The following is a 19,360-nucleotide window of genomic DNA, read 5'->3' as shown; positions in this document are numbered from 1 at the left end:
CTTCTAACTTCTAATTCAAATAATTTATTAAAGTTCCCTTTGGCCACAATCTTTGTATTTTTGCTTTATCAAAATTCAATAAATAAAACTTATAAATGTTATTCAATTCAATTCATTCTATTTTGTTTATATTATTAAATATTTAAAAGGTAATTAAAGGGTAAAAAAACCTATCAATGAAGTTAATTTAATAAAAAAAAATTACTAAATATCAATAATATTTATAAATTTTCTTAAAAAAAATTTAAAAAAAGAAAAAGTTCGTGGATATTTTCAAAATTTCATGGAAAATTCAAAATTTTCCATAGAAATTATAGATTTCTTAACTAAATTGTTAAGGATTTGATGTGGATATTTTTATAGAAATTTCCATGAAAATTTTGGCAAAATTTTAAAAATTTCGATAGATATTATGAAAATTCTATTTATTTCCATTTGAAATCTAAATTTTATTTCAACATCTTAAAAAATTAGAAATTACGGATAATTTAAATCATGCTCAACATAAATCATCTACGCTCCAATTCCCTACCATCAATATCCAAAAAAAGATATAATATATATTGATCAAATTAAATTATTTAAACTTGTTAACTTCGCTTTAAAAATGTTAGAAAAATGCGACCAATGAGACAGAGCATAATAAACATATGCTACAATGCCAAAAATGTTTACCAAATAATTTACCAAAATTTGTGGCAAAAATGATATGTCAATTATTTTATTGGTTGACAAATATATAAAAATTAGATATGGATAAATAAATGTAAAAAATATATACAATTAGATACTCAAATCGATAAAATAATACTAATCATTTTACCACATTATTTATTTAGTAAATTATCTAGCAAGTGCCTCTAGCATCATCGATAAACTTATTAGAATTTTACCATTTACCATTTACACATTTATCGGCCACTGATTTAGTTCGAAGGAGCAATTGATAAACCCAAAATGTTCCAAGGGGCTTTATACAATTTCTCTATTAAAAATTTCAAAACCATTTTTTATAATTTATAAATTTGCTTAAATCAGAAGTGCACTTTGAAAAACACTGCTATCAATCGTATGGATGATACATACACCACGGAAGCTAAATGTCAGTTTCACCGTGCCTGACCATATGATACTTAAAAAACAATTCCAAGTTGCAATGCGTTTGCATTTGGTGAAAAAAGCATAAGATACACGAATGACATTCCACAAACTGTTTCGTAGACTAAATTCAGATAAGGTAGCACAATAAAAGCAGATGATTTCCTTTTGTAGTGGAACGTAAAAAAAAAAAAAAACATGGCATTTATGAACTAGACAGTTTTAACAATGAACTAAATTATACTCGGTAGACAAAATAAAAAATGATAAAAAAACAAAAACTAATCAAGTACAAAACAACTGGATCCCCTTTAAGGGCGACTCTTCTCGAGGAAATTTGGCACATCGTTAGGCCACACCCGAGACCAAAATCCATTTGCGTTATGTTTTTCATTTTCTTTCCTCAACAAACACACGACGGCTATTACCTCGAAAAAATATACAACTCAATAAAAATTACCTTCGTTCTTGGAAGCTCCACCTTATCACATACTGTAATACAACTCCCTCATCTCAAACAGGGGAAGAAGGAAAAGGTCATTGCAGGGATGTGAGAAGAAAAGACACCAAAAAAAAAAAAAAAAAAAAAAAAAAAAAAGGAGAACCACAAGTTCACATGGTTACAGAAACTGAGTACCCGTCGCATGGATAATTTATGACTTTCTAGAGCATACTCCGGCAGGCATCAATATCAGATGCTTGTGATTCCAGTACACCCTGCCCTGATGGACTAGCGCTAATAATCCGCATTCCTGCTTCAAATATAGCTTTCTGGAAACGATCATCTTCCACCTTCTTGAGAACCTCTTTCACCACTTTAAAATCCAAAGCACCAATCAAGAGTAAATTCCCTATAATTTCACCAAAATTATTTGGTGCTTTCGGTACATCAATGCCTACATCATCCAGCATTGATGCATAAAGCAAACATCCAGTCCCAATGTCTCTGGCTGTGACAACCTTCTTAGAAATCAAGAAGTCCAGAAGCCTCACAACCGGCTCGATACAGGGTGGACTTTTCTCCAGTGCAAGGGAAATGGCTTCCTTAACAACCTCCGGGTGGTAAGCTGGAGCCTTCAATTCCTCTATGCATTGTAGAGCTTCGCCTAAAATCCTGATACTGAAATATTCCTCAAGAAGAGAGACCGTCTTTTTATGAAGGTCATCTTCATTCAATTTTGTTGCTGGAGCCTCTGGCAACCGTGGTTTCTCAGCAACCAGAGGCACTGCCGCAGCAGGAACAGGTTTAGCAGGCAAAGGGACTTGAGCTGCAAACTCTGTACCCACACCATAGTTCGATGAACGAGCAGGAGGCCCACCACTGCCCTGCAATAGGGCACTAGTCTTGCCACTTATGAATCCACCACTACCCTGAGGTAAAAGTCTTACGTTAACTGTTGCTGACTTGCCAAACAATGATGACTGACCACGGCCAGCAGCCTCCATAACTGGCCCATCGCCCCGCGGCATCGATCGATTCCTAGGCACCTCCCAATTATCATTATCTATTCCAGGCATTCCAGGCATCTTCCTTGCTCCTGGCATTCCAGGCATCATACCACCTGTACCAGGTCTCGTGATGAGGAAGCCTCCAGGGCTGGTGCTACCTTGGGCTCCAGAAATAACACCACGATTATTTCTGATGCTTGCAGTAGCCCCTGGACGAAGTCCAAGGTTCCTTTCAGCCTCTGTATGTATTTCAGTAATGGTTTTCGCTTTTACCTATAAAAAAAATATTGAAGGTTAGAAAATGCACTTGGAAATTAAAATTGCATCAAAAACAAATTAAGTGAAAATCCACCTCTTCACGTCTCGGAACCCAATTGTTGGCTCGCAAGTCCAGAACATCACGAACCATGAACCTTAGCCTCGGAGCCAATTGAGGGTTAGTTGTCAGTTCCTTCAATCGGCTAAAGTACATATCATTTATCCGGCGTGATTTCTGGCTCTCATCTAGCTGCTTGCCAATAGTGTTAAAAAACTGACATATGGCCTCAACATTTTCCTCAGCAGGGCACGTTTTAACGTCAGACCCTAAAAGTTCCTGTTTTCACATTATACAAGAAATGAATATCAATTTCAAATACCTTCAACAAACTTCAAACTAATTTTCAGTCAGTCAGGGCAGGAAAAAAGGGAGCTTAAATAAGTACCTGAACAATGTGATGGACTATCTTTTCAGGTACCATCTTCTGCTTCAGAAGCTCCCCAATCAAACGAATGTTCCCAAGAGTACGAAGCTTGACCAATCTCTCTTTGTCCCTACGCTCCCCTTCTTGTTCAGGAGCAGTCATCTGCCTGACTTCCTCCCTCATTTTTTCAGCACCTTCAAAAGCCTCCTGACAGTTATTCAAGAGGACACGCTTAAAAGTGATTTCCTTCCCACCTGGTTCATCAGATGGAAATGGGGGCAGCTTGGCATTAAGATCGGAACATAGAAGAGCATACATGGGGCAAAATGTGGGCTCCAGCACAGCTTTATCAAATATAAGTGCAATAACATCCTGAAATTGAAGTAAATTTTAAGTCTACCATCACCAGTACATGTAAAACAGTAAAAAAAGAAAAAAAGAGCTGATTAATAAGGTGCTAAAAAGAATTACCCTTAAGATATCAGCGGATGTAATGCCAGAATCAATAAGTTGACCTTTAAGAAGATCAAATTTCTCAGGAGTCAGCTTGTTCAGTATCCTACATTATTGTAAAAATTAAAATTGAAAAAATACATAAATACAATAAAAATCAAACAAAACAAAATTAGTAGCAGTTTACAGCACATATCAAATCCCTAAACCTTTAAAGCTTCTTAAGACCAAGGCTATTGAAAACATAAATTACAATAGCCTAGAGGAAGCAAGATTCTACCCCCAACATTTTTAAGCAATACCACGTGGCCAACAACGTTTAAATCTCAATGTTTTGTAGACAATCACTGATACAAGAACAGGCCACCAATAACATGCGACAAACAATGTTTTGATATCAACATTTTTAAGCAAAAAATAGTCATTTCTTGAGGGCAAATAAAGAATGATCCACAAGCATATAAAGGTGTCACATTACAGTGTCTTGAAAAATTAAGCATTTAAATGATGTAACACCTTATATTCATAATTTTTCAAGATGCATAAATCAAAAGTATACTGAGATATTTATGACATTTACCCCTTCACGGTCTTCAAAACACGCTCCTTCTCAGATAAATTTCCCCTTTTAGCTGACCATGGCACTGAAGCCTTGGCAAGAGCAGGAGGTGGTCCTCCCTGAGATAATCATAACAATTGCATTAGAACTGAAATGCAGTGATAGCCAATTGACATAGGCAAATGAAGATGTTTACTTAAAAAGCATAAAAGGAGAACACTGTTAAGAAGTTACACATGTCTAACCCAGTGATTTAAAAATATTATAGAATAAGAATTAAACTTCTTTAAATTTTAAGTCACAAAATTAGAAGATACAATAGGATTTAAGAGTAAAAGAGAGTAAATGGCACCTAAAGACAGGGAATGAGCAATGAGAAGTTTACAATTTCCACAGCAAATAAACAACAAAGACCACCTTCACCCATAAATCATTAAAGTATAAACCAAATCTAAAACAAGTTCAATGCAATTGAGACAAAGTTCAGAAATTTAGATCAGCAAGGAAGCTATGAAGCTAAACCATACCATGAATAACGACCAGCAATTAAACAAGCACATTGACTACTCAATGATACTGCAACAAAATAAAGGACAACTATCTTAAAATCTACTATAACACAAAAGGAATTCTACCATTAAAAAATATAAATAATTAATTAATTAACTAATTAATTAAAAAAATCAAAAAATAAAAGAATAAGAAGAAATCCATTGAAAAATGCAACATTCAAATCATTAGATCTTTATAAAACAATTGCAAACAGCAAAAATTAAGTAGAGCAGTTTAGAGATCAAATCATTTTTTTTTCCCCCAAATATTTATTACCCCTTGGTTAGAAGGCAACTGTGTCCTTCCAAATTGGGTATTGAGTTGGTCTTGGCGATTAAATTGATTCGCATCCTGCTGTCTGGAATCAAATCTATTACCAAATTCTTTATTTTCACGTAGGTTTTCCCAAGACCTGTCATCTCCAGAGGTAGGAAGCTGTGCAGACCGGCCACGCCAATCACGATCATCTGGCTCAGAATAACGACTCTGAGATTGATTTGGTACCTGAAAAGGGGAAAGAAAAAGAAAACCTTAGACTAAGTGTGCAACAAAATCACCAGAATATGAACACACATCAAAAAAACAAAGCCAAAGATGAATCAAAAAATTTATTACAACCCAATCAACAACCACCGTAAGACATTTTACATGCAATATAAAAGAAAAAATATATGAGGTTCCACGAAATTCAACATCCCCATATACTGAAAGCGGAAGTGCATGCAGCAATATAGTCCAAGAACATACATTGGTTTCGACACGTCCCCAGTTTTGATCTTCACCAAGAAATTCAGCTTCGATTTCCCGTCTAATTTTTAAAATCTCATCAGGAATGTCACCAACCTGTAACGAAGAGGAAGCAGATTCAAAAACTGACAGGACAAAGACAACATAACTTACCCTCGTCGGATTATGTAATACCACACTAATGACCTAGAGAAAGTGGTTTAATACACAGCAAATATACAGGTTTTGACCCAAAAAAAAAAAAAAAGGTTTTCCTAAGAAGGCACATGATTAAAATATCATAGATCTAAGCATTAAAGTAAAGCACACAAAAAATCCATTACCTCTCTATGCTGCAGTAGCTGGTCCCGTGTGTACCGCACACGCTCACGACCCTCAAACCGTGAATCTCCAATCTATAACAACAAAATGTATAAATGATCAAGAAACTTCAAAATAACCTTAGTTACATGCCTATCATGCAACCCATAGACAAATCTCTACAAGACACCAAGAACAAAACATAGGCAAAGATTAACATGCAGAGTTGCAAAAGATCACCTCTTGCATCAATTACCACATAACGAAATCAATAAGCATAATTGGTAAAAACTAAGTTTTGTAATCAAAAGCCTTTAATACCTCAAAAACGTAATGTACATTATATACAAGATATTTTGGATATCACAGTCAATGGTAATGAGGTTAGTTGGAATTCTATGAACAAATAAAATGAACATTACATGCAAAATTATTAAAGCCAAAATAACAGATAAAATTAACTACTTTTAAGACTACTTTAAAATCTAATCATATAGGTATTCCATGTTTGTAGGACCTTTATGGGCAATCTGAAACTAACTGCATGCCCACCTAAAGCCTACACTTAGCTGTTTGTCCATATTTACAGCAGGTACACATACTAAGCGCCCCACCAAGAATTAGGACATCGACTACAACCATTCTTTACAAACTCCATGCTAATATCATATACATCAGTATAGCCAACGAGCAGTATATAATCCAGCAGTCATGACTCATCCCAATAAGCCCAGAAAATAATACATATAAATCCATTGAAGCAGAGAGCAAGTAATCAATAAATTTGAGCAATTTAACAATCAAAGTAAAAACCTTTAAGCACAGAAAGAATTTACTGATAATAAGGGAAACAAAATAGCTGAGATATTATTCAAAATTTTATTGAAGATCCAAATCAAACGTAAACATATTGCAAATAACCAAATGCAAGATCCGATACCTCATAAAACCCTCCGATTTATGTTTAAAAAGCAAATAAATAAATCGAAAGCGTAAGATACAGTATCCATCTAAATTTAAAAACTAACCCAACCTTCAAAACACAAATCAAACCAAAAAGGAAAGGAAAAAATTGAAAGGAAAAAAAAAAAAAAAAAAACAGAAAAACAATCAATACCCACGTGGAGCAATAAACAGGAAAACATGAACATACAGACACGGGGCGTGAAAACCCTAGATCCAAGATAAAAAGGCAGAGATTTGATAATATACCTTTATAGAGAAATTAGTAGGAGCACCGCCATGAGGACGCAAAAGAGGATCAGAGTAAAAGGAACCGAGAGCAAAGGCAGACGAAGACGAAGACAACGAGGAAGAAGAAGAGGAAGAGGAGCTGTCTAGGCGAGGACCAAGGAGTCTGCCACGACCGCCACCAGGTCTCAAGCTCAACACCGTCTGATCACCTTGCTGCATACCTCGATCTTTCACTCCGAAAAGTAAATCTCCGCCGTTCGATCAAAGAAGAGAGAGATAGACAAAAAAAAGAGATTCAGCGGCTGCGAGACGCCGAATCGATGGGATTTGATTCAGAGAAAGATAAAGAGAGAGAGAGAATGAGAGAGAGAGAATGAGAGAGAGGGTTTTGAGGATAGAGAGGTTTGGTTAATTCTCTCTCTTCTGTAGAGGACAGAGAGAGAGCAATGGAAAAGAGAAGAAGTACAAGAGGCCGGTGGAGAGGCTTAAAAAACCCTCGCTCGTTGTGAGAGAGAATGGCTCTTGTTGGGTTTCCTAATTCATTTTTTTTCTTTTTTTTGGGTATTTTTGGGATTGGTTAATATCTGCTTGGAGTGTAAATGACGTCGTTGTCCTTTCTCCATAAGATATTAGTTAGATACTCTTTCTTTTCTTGACCAATCTACCCCTGCTATTTAAAAAAAATCAGTTTATTTAGGATTAGGATATCCACTCCTAATTAAAACTTGCGTTTTTTCAGTTATAAAAAAATAAAACATGTGTTTTTAAAGCATGGACAATTGTAAATTATTGTTTGTTAAGCTGTAAATCACCTGTGTTCTAAATTCTGATTTGTATTTTTTTATCTACTTTTGAAAAAAATTAACAATTTTATTACTAGACTATTCTATAATATAGCATTAATTATTTTTCATTATCACTTTTTAACTCATTATTATTTTTTAATTTGAAATAAATATTTTTTTAATTTTTCATGACAAAAGCTATTTTGTGGGTTGAGAATTGAATAAATAGTACAATAAATTTCTATATTTGGAGTTCTAAAAGGGTAATTAACTTTAGTTTATAAAAATACATTAAAGAGATAGTGTATTTACTCCTTGCATGGAGATGTGCAAGTACAGTAACCAAAAAAAATCATAAAAGATAAATAATATATGATATATATATATCAAAACTAAGTTTAAACATTTTTGGTTTAAAAAAAAAAAACAATTTTAAATTAAGCTACTTATATGGTCTAAAAAAAATATGTAGATTCGAATTCTCAATTTCATTGGCATGCATAATAAACCCTTTCTTTGGATCATTATTGGCATGCATGAATGTGGTAAATTTTTTACAAACCAAACTCGATGCCAAGAATTTCTCTTCTGACTAAGAAAGTATATCGTAAAAGCAATATACACAATTTATGTCTTTTTTTAATTTTTTTCCAAGGTGAGATGCGCAATAAATTTGTCTAATACGTTTTTAGTCTCAGCAAAGGAATAAAAGGACAAAAACAAAAAGATGAAGAAGGTAGATTTTTTTGAATATTTGTGCATTTCCTTTGACCTCGTTCTCATAGTTATCCTCATCTTCATTATTCCTAAAGCGTTTAAATTCGCAAATGAATGTTAGAAAGTAAATATAGTATTTGGCATATGTATAATTAACTTTGATTTTATTTATTTTCCTTTCGAGACGTCTTTCAAAAAGCAATGATGAAAATAGCTACTTTTTGAACTTCAACTGTGTGTCAGAGAAAGTTGAGCTTTTTTTTTTTTTTTTCCTCCAAGTTAGTATATGTCATTTTGGTGAAGTACCACTGTGACTTAGTTATAAAAGGAAGGACTTCCAAGTAATTCCAATGATCAACTTATCAAGATATGTTATCCAGCATGGGAATTGTACAAGGACAATAATGGTAATTCACATGGAAAAAAAGTAATTTTTTTAAAAAAAAATTGAATCGGGTTTCCATAAAAAGCATATTTTGTTACCAAAAGAACAACGAGGTTTCCTAACAAGCACGAGGGATTTTGCCCTAACTTTAACCGGTTACCGGTTAGTGAAACCGAAGCCTCCTATTAAGGTTCGGCGCGCTCGTGCTGATCAGCAAACCGATTGTCGAAGCGACAGCAGCTTCCTAAACTCACACGTGGCGGTCAGCTTTGGCCTCCCTTCCCTTCTCTCTGAGCACACTTTGGTTTTTGCTCATCGAACTCGGTATGGTACGGCCTGGACTTGCTAGGTTTCGCCACGCATATCTTGACGTCATTAATTAGGATCTTAATTATCTATTATTGGGCCGTTGGGCTCTCACTATCGACTGAGCTTTTTTTCTTTTTTACCCCCCTCTTTTGGTTTAGAACATTAGATCAAATAGATATTCTGCCATAAATATATATATATATATATATATTTTTTTAAAATTGGAAAGGGGGATTTTATCATGCTTGTTTTTCTCTGTCCTAATAAAACTAATTTGAATAGATATGGCTTTTTATTTTGGAGAGATTTTCAAAGTAGTTTTTTTTTTTTTTTTGGGGGAACTTTTTACGAAATGTCAAAATTTTGATTTCTTTTCCTTTTAGAAATGTTAAATTTAGTAGGAAATTAAAAATTTTTCACTATTTCATAATTTTAAAAAGTGAAAATTGTGCTCTGTAAACTATTTTTTACAATCAAATAAATTCAAGGTGAAAGTGATTTTTTCTAAAAAAGTATCATTTTAAATGTTTTAATAAATTAATTTTATATATTTTATAAGATAACCAATATTTAATTTTAAAACATAAAGTAATTTAACAAGAATGTTAAATTTATAAAATATTTATAAAATTTATTGATAAAATGATATGGTAAAATATGGTAATATTTAATTGGTCTATTTTTTTAATTCACTTTTCCATTTAAGGGTTCACTTAATCATATTTAAATTCCCTCAAAATTTTGATATTTTTCAAACCGAAAAAATTCACTGGTTTGACAATTTTTTTTTTCTTTTTCTTTTCTTTTTTCTTTTAGTAGATTAGTGTAAAGGCATATAATAGAGTGAGCCACACCATGCATACAATGGTTTCTAGGAGGCAACTTAAGGCCTCGTATGGTTCATGGTTTATAAAAAAATAAATAAAAAAATAAAATAAAATCAGTTTCCAAACAATTTATGGTGAGGTGTTTGGTTAGGCCATGAAAAAAGACATTATTAAAATCAATTAAAAGCATATATATATATATATATATATTATATAAGGGTAAGAATGTTATTAGTAAATATATTAAAACTAAATTTTTATATCCTATTTGAGAAGTATCAAATTTTTAAAGAAAACTAACTTTACAAATTCAATTTTTCGAGAAATATTAAAAATCAATTTTCTTCATGTAATGTTTGATTAGGTTTTAGGAATTTGAAAACTTGAAATTAATTCTTTTTCCAAAAAAAATTGAAATTAATTTAATTAAGTTTTGTTCTACAAATTAAGAGTAAATTGTCTTTTTAAAAATCCATATAACTATTTTATCTAGAGATTTTCAAAATAACAATTTATATATGTGGAGACAACTTTTTAAGCTACCTTTTCAAAATTTGAAAATTTGATTCCTATGTTCAACTTTTCGATCTCCTAATAACTATTCAAATACAAAAATGTTTTCACATTTCCAAATAATTTAAATTCCGACAACTTTACCACTTACGAAATGGGAAATAGTAGTAATGATCTAAAACTCTTAATAATTCAAGGACAAGGGGAATATATATATATATATATAGAGAGAGAGAGAGTCTTTCTATAGTCAGGTCGGTCCTAACTAAAATGATGTGGTCCAAACATATGGGGAAATGCATAGCCATTGGATTTCAAGGAGTCTCACGAACGGCTCAGACTATTCTCTATCATATGTGAGAAATAATTGCAGAAAATTTTATATTTCTTTAACATTTCCGCTATTCATTTCCTGCCCGTGCGCACCATCTGTTCACACAAATCTCACTGTTTAAAATTTTCAAACCCACCATCTCATCTCCCCTTTTCACCAAAGTTCTAGCTTAGTGAGAAGCTCGACTTGACCATTTCAAAAATCCCTTGACCATTTCAAAAATCTCAAATCCTTCCCAATCAGCATACAAACCCTATATCGCCGCCATCAATACCATACTTGGGGTTAAAGTTTAGTATTTGTAAGTCATTGCGTTTTTTTTTTTTTTTTTCCCTTCGTTCCCTGTATCGTATTGAAAATCATGAAAGATAATCTGGTTAGATTTTAAGATAAAATTTTTATATTCTGACAATGTGTATTAATGAACCTTTTTTTTTTTAATTTAAGGGAAAAAAAAAGAAGAAGAAAGAAACATGGACAAAGGAGAAGAGGAAGCTCCAATTGTAGGACGCCAAGGTTTCACCCTTTTTATTTTTATTTTTTTATTGTCATGCATCTTTTAATTTTGATTGCTTTCATCCCTTCCCTTACATGTGAGCTTCATTGTTGTAAAATCTATGTTTTCAATATATGATTGAGTATTGTGAGCTTGACAATATGAATTAAATGCGACAATAGATAGGAATTAGGTAAAGTTATGAACACTTGTACCGCGGTTACTATATAGAACACTGGGTTGATTCCATGGATGTATATAGTTTGCTGCATTATTAACATGGTGATGTTAGAACATTAAAATTGGTTGCAGCATAAGTAAACATTAATTTCGATTAATGATTAATAGCATATTATGTAAATTATAAGTAGCCGATAAGTGCGATTTTGAAGTGGATTGAAATATATTATATGGAAATTAATAAAGATCATATGTTGATTTTATTATTTTATATGGCAACGTGAATTATTCATAGTTTGAAGCAAATAATCATTATCTTGGAGATGTAGAAATATCACTGCTGTCATGTTTGAATGCCATTGATGATGTTTACATTCCCAAGTGTTGGAAAACTTTAAACCAAAGGTTGGACAAGATTTGCTATCGATAGATGAGTTTTACATTGAATATTCAAAAGAGGTGGGGTTTAGTGTTCATAGCAATTCCAAAAAGAGATGTAAAGATACCAATGAAGTTATAAGAAAAGAATTCGTTTGTTTTAAAGAAGGAGAATCTTCTAAAAAAGGGTAGTGAGAAAAAAAGGTGTCGGGGGATAACTAAAGATAATTATAAGGCACAACTAACCGTGGTTATGTCAAAAAGGGGGAAATATATCATTAGTGTATTTGTTGAAAAACACAGTTATCCATTATCAAGCCTTCAGAAAGTACATTTATTGAAGTCACATCATAATGTATCTGAAGCAAAAAAATCACTAACCTAGCAGTTTTCAGCGGCAAATGTGGCAGCTCACAAATAAATAAGTATTCTTGAATTTGAAATTAGAGGTATAAAGAATATTAGGTGTACGAAGAAGGATATCTATAGCAAGCTATGTTGCGTAATAAAATGCGAGGACAAGATGCAGAACTATTGAAGGAATATTTCCTAACAGAGCAAGAAAAGGATCCATCATTTTTGTTTTGAAATAGATGTAGATGATGATTGTAAATTGAAGCATTGTTTTTGGGCTGATTCGGTTTGTAAAAGAGCTTAAGGATGTTTAGGTGATGTAGTGGTATTTGATACAACTTACAACACTAATCAGTATGTTATGATATTTGCACCTTTGATTGGAGTTAACAATCATGGTCAAACAGTGGTATTTGCATGTGCATTCTTAAGTGATGAAAGAACTGAATCTTTTGTTTGGTTATTTGAGATATTAAAGAAGAGCATGCCTACAAACAACCCAAAGATGATTATCATTGATCAAGATCCTACAATGACAAAGCCTGTAGCTCAGAGCTTACCGAATACATTTCATAGATATTGTAGTTGGCACATACTTCATAAGTTTTCTATATATCTAAATACAATCATTTATAGGGATTTTTACAAGGACTTCTAACACTGCATTTTGGAATTAGAATTTCCAAAAAAGTTTGAAAGAAAATAGGCTTCTATCAGCTAGAATGTCAAATAGCCAACTTGTAGAAAGCTCCCATGTATTTTTCAAGAAGTACGTCTCAAAGAAAAACTTATTAATGGATTTTATACTTCGATTTATTAGGGCACTTGCACATCAACATCATGAAGACTTAGATGTTGATCATGTTGATATTAATGAGAATCCTGTTTTGAAACTGCCATTCAAGATGGAAAAGCAAATGGTTGAGATATACACATGCAAGATTTTTTATAAATTTCAAGATGAGTTGTGGCATAGCTTAGTAACAATGCCACAAATGGTCAATGAAAATGATATACATAAAATGTATATGGTCTAGAGTTGTCCAAATGAAGGTGTTTTGGAGGGTTCGAAAAATTGCTTATGATGAAGTTTTGGACTATGCATCTTATAATTGTAAAAAGTTTGAGACTAGAGGAATTCTATGTAGACATATTTTGGCATTTTTGCTATTCTTTTGGTAATATTCCTCTACCAAATCGATATATAATGAAAAAGGTGTACTAGAGTTGCAAAATCTCAAATAATATCCGATAAAGAAGGTGTAGAGATAACTGGAAAAGGTGGTTCCATGTTAATGTAGCGAAGTAAAATGTTCAAACTTGCTTCAAAACTCATTGAGAAATCCATAACAAACAAAGAGGCAGTTGTAATTGTGAATGATGGTCTACAAAGTCTGTTTGATAAGATTAAATCCGTAGTTGGTAGCATAAAGAGTGGAGGCATTTCTGAAAAAGATAGTAACGTTCATGACACAACTTTGAAATACCCATCTCAAGTGAGGGAAAAAGGATGTGGAAGAAGATCAAAAAGGGAGAAAGAGAAGGCAACAAATGCTACTAAGACGTTGCAATAGATGTGGAAAAATTGAACAATCACACAACAAAAGAAACTGTCCAGTCCTTCAAAATTGGTAACAAAAGAAACTGTATTATTTATTATTTTATGCAATCGGAACAATCATATCATGTACAAACTATTATGATTTCTATGTAGGTCCTCACAACAAGAGAATATTCCTCAACATGCATCAGAATTTGAATTTGAATCCGATAGTTTTAATTCTATAGGTATAAAACTAGTTCTGAATCTGACATGTTTAATTCTATAGGTATAAAACTAAGTTATAACTGCTGTATGCTTGTGAAATATCTTGTCTTTGATGCCTTCTCAAAAGTAGTCCTTATAGTCTTCAACATTTTGTTTTGCAGGTCCGCATTAGTAGCTGAAGGGATGACCCCCTGAGTGTGAAAAACTATCTTGCAAAATCTGTGGAAATAATTATTTTCTTAATTTGGTGCAATTGTTGTCTTTGCTATATAATTTGAAAAATTATCAGCATTTTTTTTTCTACTAGAAAGGCCAAGCTAACGCTATCAAGCATATTTAATTAGCATTGGCTTTGCCCCAAAATTTTTTTTCTTCGTAATTTGTTTTTTAAACCTCGCCAAATTTGGACCGTTTAAAAATTATCTGTATTGAAACTCATTAATTTAAACCTAGCTATATATTGATAGTTTATTAAAATTTGTTACAATTTATTATGTCTAAACTAGATAAAGATTGAATGTTTAATTAATTTTCAAGCTATATTGATGCAACATTGCATTTAAAATGTTAAATACATTAGTTGAACATTTTGTTTCTCACCCAAGTATACTAGTTGCTCCAAGTATAACACCATGACAATTTTTTTATTTTTTATTTTTATACATATGACAAAAGCTGATGTTTTTAGGAGTAAAATGCGTCGGCTTTGATAAAAAATATGTTTCTTAAAATTGATAAAAACAATGTGTATAAGCTAAAAGTACAAAAATGCTTGTAAAAGTACAGAGAAATTAGAAAAAATAATTACAAAGGATTTTAAACAAAAGTTCTAAAAATAATTAAAAAAATTATCAAAAATTTTAAAAAAAGAAAAACTAAAAAAAGCACAAAATCCGTCGTTTTTGACAGTTAAAAGTGTCAGCTTTGGCCGCCTTTTTATTGATTTATTTTTTTCATGTTATTCTTCCTTATTGTAATTTCCATTGATGATTGTAAATTATTTTAACAATTTTAGACAAAATAATTATAAAGGATTATAATCAAAAGTTATAAAATCATTAAAAAAAACTAAAAAATTTACAAAAAAAACAAAATTTTTGAAAAAAAAAGACCAAAGCCAATGCTTTTGACACGTAAAAGTGTCGGCTTTGGCCATCCATGTTTTTTAATAATTTTTTATCTTCATATCCTTCACTATTGTAATTTTTATTGATGCTTGTAAATTGTTTTAATGATTTTAGACAAAATATTTTTTTTTCTCTTCATATCCTTCACTATTGTAATTTTTATTCATGTTTGTAAATATTTTTGACTATTTTAGACAAAATAATGACAAATGATTATAATCAAAAGTTACAAGATTATTAAAAAAACTAAAAGAATTTAACGAAAAAAATTGAAAAATAATCAAGGCCAACGCTTTTGATGTGTAAAAGCATCGACTTAGGCACCCCTTTTTTTTTTTTCTTCACATCCTTCGCTATATTAATTTCCATTGATCCTTATAAACTTTTTTTAACGATTTGATACAGAATAATTACAAAATATTTTAATTAAAAGTTACAAAATAATTAACAAACCTAAACAAATTTACAAAAAAAAAAAAAATCAAAAATTTTAAAAAATTGACCAAAAGCCAATGCTTTTGATATATAAAAGCGTCGGCTTTGGCCACCTTTTTTTTTTTATCATTTATTTCTTCACATCTTTCACTATTGTAATTTCCATTGATGCTAGTAAATTTTTTTAATGGTTTTAGACAAAATAATTACAAACGATTATAGTGCAAAGTTACAAAATCATTAAAAAAACTAAAAAAAAAAAAATGACAAAAGCCAACTCGTTTCACATTTAAAAGTGTCGGCTTTAGGAACATTTTTTTAATCTTTTTTTTTTCTTAATTCCTTCGCTCTAGTAATTGTCATTGATGCTTGTAAACTTTTTTTAACACTTTTAGACAAAATAATTACAAAGAATTTTAATTAAAAGTTTCAAAATCATTAAAAAGAGTAAAGAAAACTAAAAAAAAAAACAAAAAACAAAAAACAAAAAATTCAATAAATGATCAAAGCCAACGCTTTTGACATAAAAAGCGTTGGTGTTGAACCCATTTTTATTAATTTTGTTTTCTTCTTATCCTTCACTATTGCGCTTTCTATTGACAAAATAATTACAAAAGATTTTAATTAAAAGTTACAAAATCATTAAAATAATTAACAAACATTATAAAAAAAGTTAAAAAAGTAAAAAAAAAGGACCAAAGCCAATGCTCTTGACATGTAATAGCATCGGCTTTGGCCGCTCTTTTTTTTTAATTATTTTTTTCTTCATATCCTTCACTATTGTAATTTCTATTCATGTTTGTAAATTTTTTTAATGGTTTTAGACAAAATAATTACAAAGGATTATAGTGCAAAGTTACAAAATCATTAAAAAAATTAAAATTTTTTAAAAAAACTAACAAATTACAAAAACGACAAAAGCCAACGCTTTTTATGTTTAAAAGCGTCGCCTTTGGCAACATTTTTTTAAAATATTTTTTTCTTAATATCCTTGGCTATAGTAATTGTCATTGATGCTTGTAAACTTTTTTTTTAACACTTTTAGAAAAATAATTTCAAACGATTTAATCAAAAGTTACAAAATTATTAAAAAGAGTAACAAAAACTACAAAAAATTCAATAAATGATCAAAGCCAATGCTTTTGACATAAAAAAGCATTGGCGTTGGACCCCTTTTTTATTAATTTTTTTTTCTTCTTATCCTTCACTATTGTAATTTCCATTGACAGTTGTAAATTTTTTTAACACTTTTAGACAAAATAATTATTAAGGATTTTAATTAAAAGTTACAAAATCATTAAAAAAACTACAGTAATTTACAAAAAATTACAAAAAAAACCAAAGCCAATGCTTTTGCCATGTAAAAGCGTCAGTTTTGATCCCTTTTTTTATTTTCTTTTTGCTTGTTTTCCTTTAATATTGTAATTTTCATTGATACTTGTAATTTTTTTTAATAATTTTGGACAAAATATTGATAAAGGATCTTGAACAAAACATACAAAATCACTGAAAAAAAATATACATAAAAAATAAAAAAATTAAAACAAAATCAAAGTCGATGCTATGGACATTTACAAGTGTTGACTTTGGCCTCCTTTGTTTTTTAAGTTTTTTTCTTAAAAAAAAATTACAGAAAAAAATATCTTTAATTAAAAAATACAATAAGTCGACGCTATGGACACATAGCAGTGTTAGGTTTACCCTCCCTTTTTTTAAATTTTTTTCTTTCTTATTATCCTTCACTATTGTAATTTTCATTGATCTTGTAAATTCTTTTAGTGATTTAAGACAAAATAATGACAAATGATTTTAAAAAAGAGATACAAAATCATAAAAAAAAAAACCAAATTTACAAAAAATTCAAAAATTTAACAAAATGCACCATAGCCGTTGCTATGGGCATGTAACAGCGTTTGTTTTGACCTTTTTTTTTTTAATTTTTCTTTTTTCTTGTTATCCTTCACTATTGTAATTACCATTTATTTTTTAATTTTTTAAAATGATTATAGACAAAATAATGATAAAAGATTTTGAACAAAACATACAAAATCATTGAAAAAACAAAACAAAATATACATAAAAAAATCAAAAAATTAAAAGAGAACCAAAGCTAACGCTATGGAGATTTACAAGTGTCGGCTTTGGCCTTATCTTTTTTTAAAATTTTTTTCTTTAAAAAAAAATTTACGAAAAAAATACACCAAAACTGATACTATGGAAATGTAACAGCGTTGGCTTTGGCCTCTTTTTTTTATGTTTCTTTTTTTCTTATTATCCTTTATTATTGTAATTGCCATTCATCTTATAAATTTTTTTAATTAGTTTAGACAAAATAATGACAAAGGATTTTGAACAAAACATACAAAATCATTGAAAAAAAAAAAAACAATATATACGTAAAAAATCAAAAAATTAAAAGAGCACCAAAGCCGATGCAATGGACATTTACAAGCATCGCCTTTGGCCTCCTCTGTTTTTTTAAGTTTTTTTCTTAAAAACAATTTACAAAAAAAAACTCTTCAATAAAAAAATACAAAAAAGTCAACGTTATGGACATGTAACAGCGTCGGCTTTGCCTCCCATTTTTTTATTTTTTTTTCTTCTTGTTATCTTTTATTATTGTAATTTCCATCGATCTTGTAAATTTTTTTAATGATTTTAAACCAAATTTTAAAAAAAAAGATACAAAATCATAAAAAAAAAACCAAATTTACAAAAAATTCAAAAATTTAACAAAATGCACCAAAGTCGATGTTATGGACATGCAACAATGTCGACTTTGGCCCTTTTTTTTTTTTCTTTTTTTTCTTGTTATCCTTCACTTTTGTAATCGCCATTCATCTGGTAAATTTTTTTTTAATGATTTTACACAAAATAATGACAAAGGATTTAAACAAAACATACAAAATCATTAAAAATATATATATATATATATATACATAAAAAATCAAAAAATTAAAAGAGAACGAAAGCCGAGCTATGGACATTTATAAGCATCGGCTTTGACCTCCTCTACTTTTTAAAGTTTTTTTTCTTAAAAAAAAATTTACGAAAAAATCTCTTCAAATAAATAATACACCAAAGCTGCCGCTATGGAAATGTAACAGAGTCAACTTAAGCTCCTTTTTTTTATTTTTCTTTTTTTCTTATTATCCTTCACTATTGTAATTGTCATTCATCTAATAAATTTTTTTAATGATTTTAGACAAAATAATGACAAAGGATTTTGACTAATATACAAAATCATTGATTTTTTTTTTTTTAAAGAGCACCAAAGCCTATGCAATGGACATTTACAAGTGTTGGCTTTGGCCTTCTCTGTTTTTTTAAGTTTTTCCAAAAATCTCTTCAATTAAAAAATACACCAAAGTCAACGCTATGGAAATGTAACAGCATCGGCCTTGCCTCCCCTTTTTTATTTTTTTTTCTTTCTTGTTATCTTTTGTTATTGTAATTTCCATTGATCTTGTAAATTTTTTTAATAATTTTAGACAAAATAATAACAAATAATTTTAAACAAAAAATACAAAATCATAAAAAAAAAATAAGTTTACAAAAAATTCAAAAATTTAACAAAATGCACCAAAACCGACGCTATGGACATGTAACAGCATTGGCTTTGGTCCCTTTTTTTCAATTATTATTATTATTTTTTTTGTTATCTTTCAATACTATAATTTCCATTTATTTGATAATTTTTTTAATAATTTTAAACAA

The 19,360-nt window shown here is 30.4% G+C and overlaps 1 protein-coding gene and 1 non-coding gene across 2 annotated transcripts; both read right to left on the bottom strand.

Annotated features, from left to right (window-relative positions):
- Positions 1-1,318: 1,318 nt before the first annotated feature.
- On the bottom strand, positions 1,319-7,554 carry LOC107426396 (eukaryotic translation initiation factor). The gene is made up of 9 exons (XM_025067831.3): positions 7,054-7,554; positions 5,865-5,936; positions 5,542-5,637; positions 5,071-5,298; positions 4,264-4,361; positions 3,702-3,789; positions 3,252-3,602; positions 2,900-3,142; positions 1,319-2,820 (listed from the first exon to the last, which is right to left on the bottom strand). The coding sequence occupies exons 1-9, from the start codon at positions 7,252-7,254 to the stop codon at positions 1,762-1,764; spliced, it is 2,436 nt and encodes an 811-aa protein (XP_024923599.2). The 5' UTR covers positions 7,255-7,554; the 3' UTR covers positions 1,319-1,761.
- Positions 6,344-6,448, bottom strand: LOC112489393 (small nucleolar RNA snoR103). The gene has a single exon (XR_003053666.1). It is a non-coding gene; the product is annotated as a small nucleolar RNA snoR103 (small nucleolar RNA).
- Positions 7,555-19,360: the final 11,806 nt, after the last annotated feature.

This window comes from Ziziphus jujuba, chromosome 1, assembly GCF_031755915.1.
Source record: "Ziziphus jujuba cultivar Dongzao chromosome 1, ASM3175591v1".
Classification (NCBI taxonomy): Eukaryota; Viridiplantae; Streptophyta; class Magnoliopsida; order Rosales; family Rhamnaceae; genus Ziziphus; species Ziziphus jujuba.
Note: the sequence above shows the minus strand (reverse complement) of the source record. Positions and strands in the feature narration are given on the sequence as shown.

What these genes read in the sequence shown, in the direction of transcription:
- LOC107426396 (XM_025067831.3), bottom strand. Translation starts at nt 7,254, where the DNA reads ATGCAGCAAGGTGATCAGACGGTGTTGAGCTTGAGACCTGGTGGCGGT. An exon ending in CTACTAATTTCTCTATAAAG is followed by an intron (nt 5,937 to 7,053) that starts GTATATTATCAA and finishes TTGTTGTTATAG; the next exon opens with ATTGGAGATTCACGGTTTGA. An exon ending in AGCTACTGCAGCATAGAGAG is followed by an intron (nt 5,638 to 5,864) that starts GTAATGGATTTT and finishes TCTTCGTTACAG; the next exon opens with GTTGGTGACATTCCTGATGA.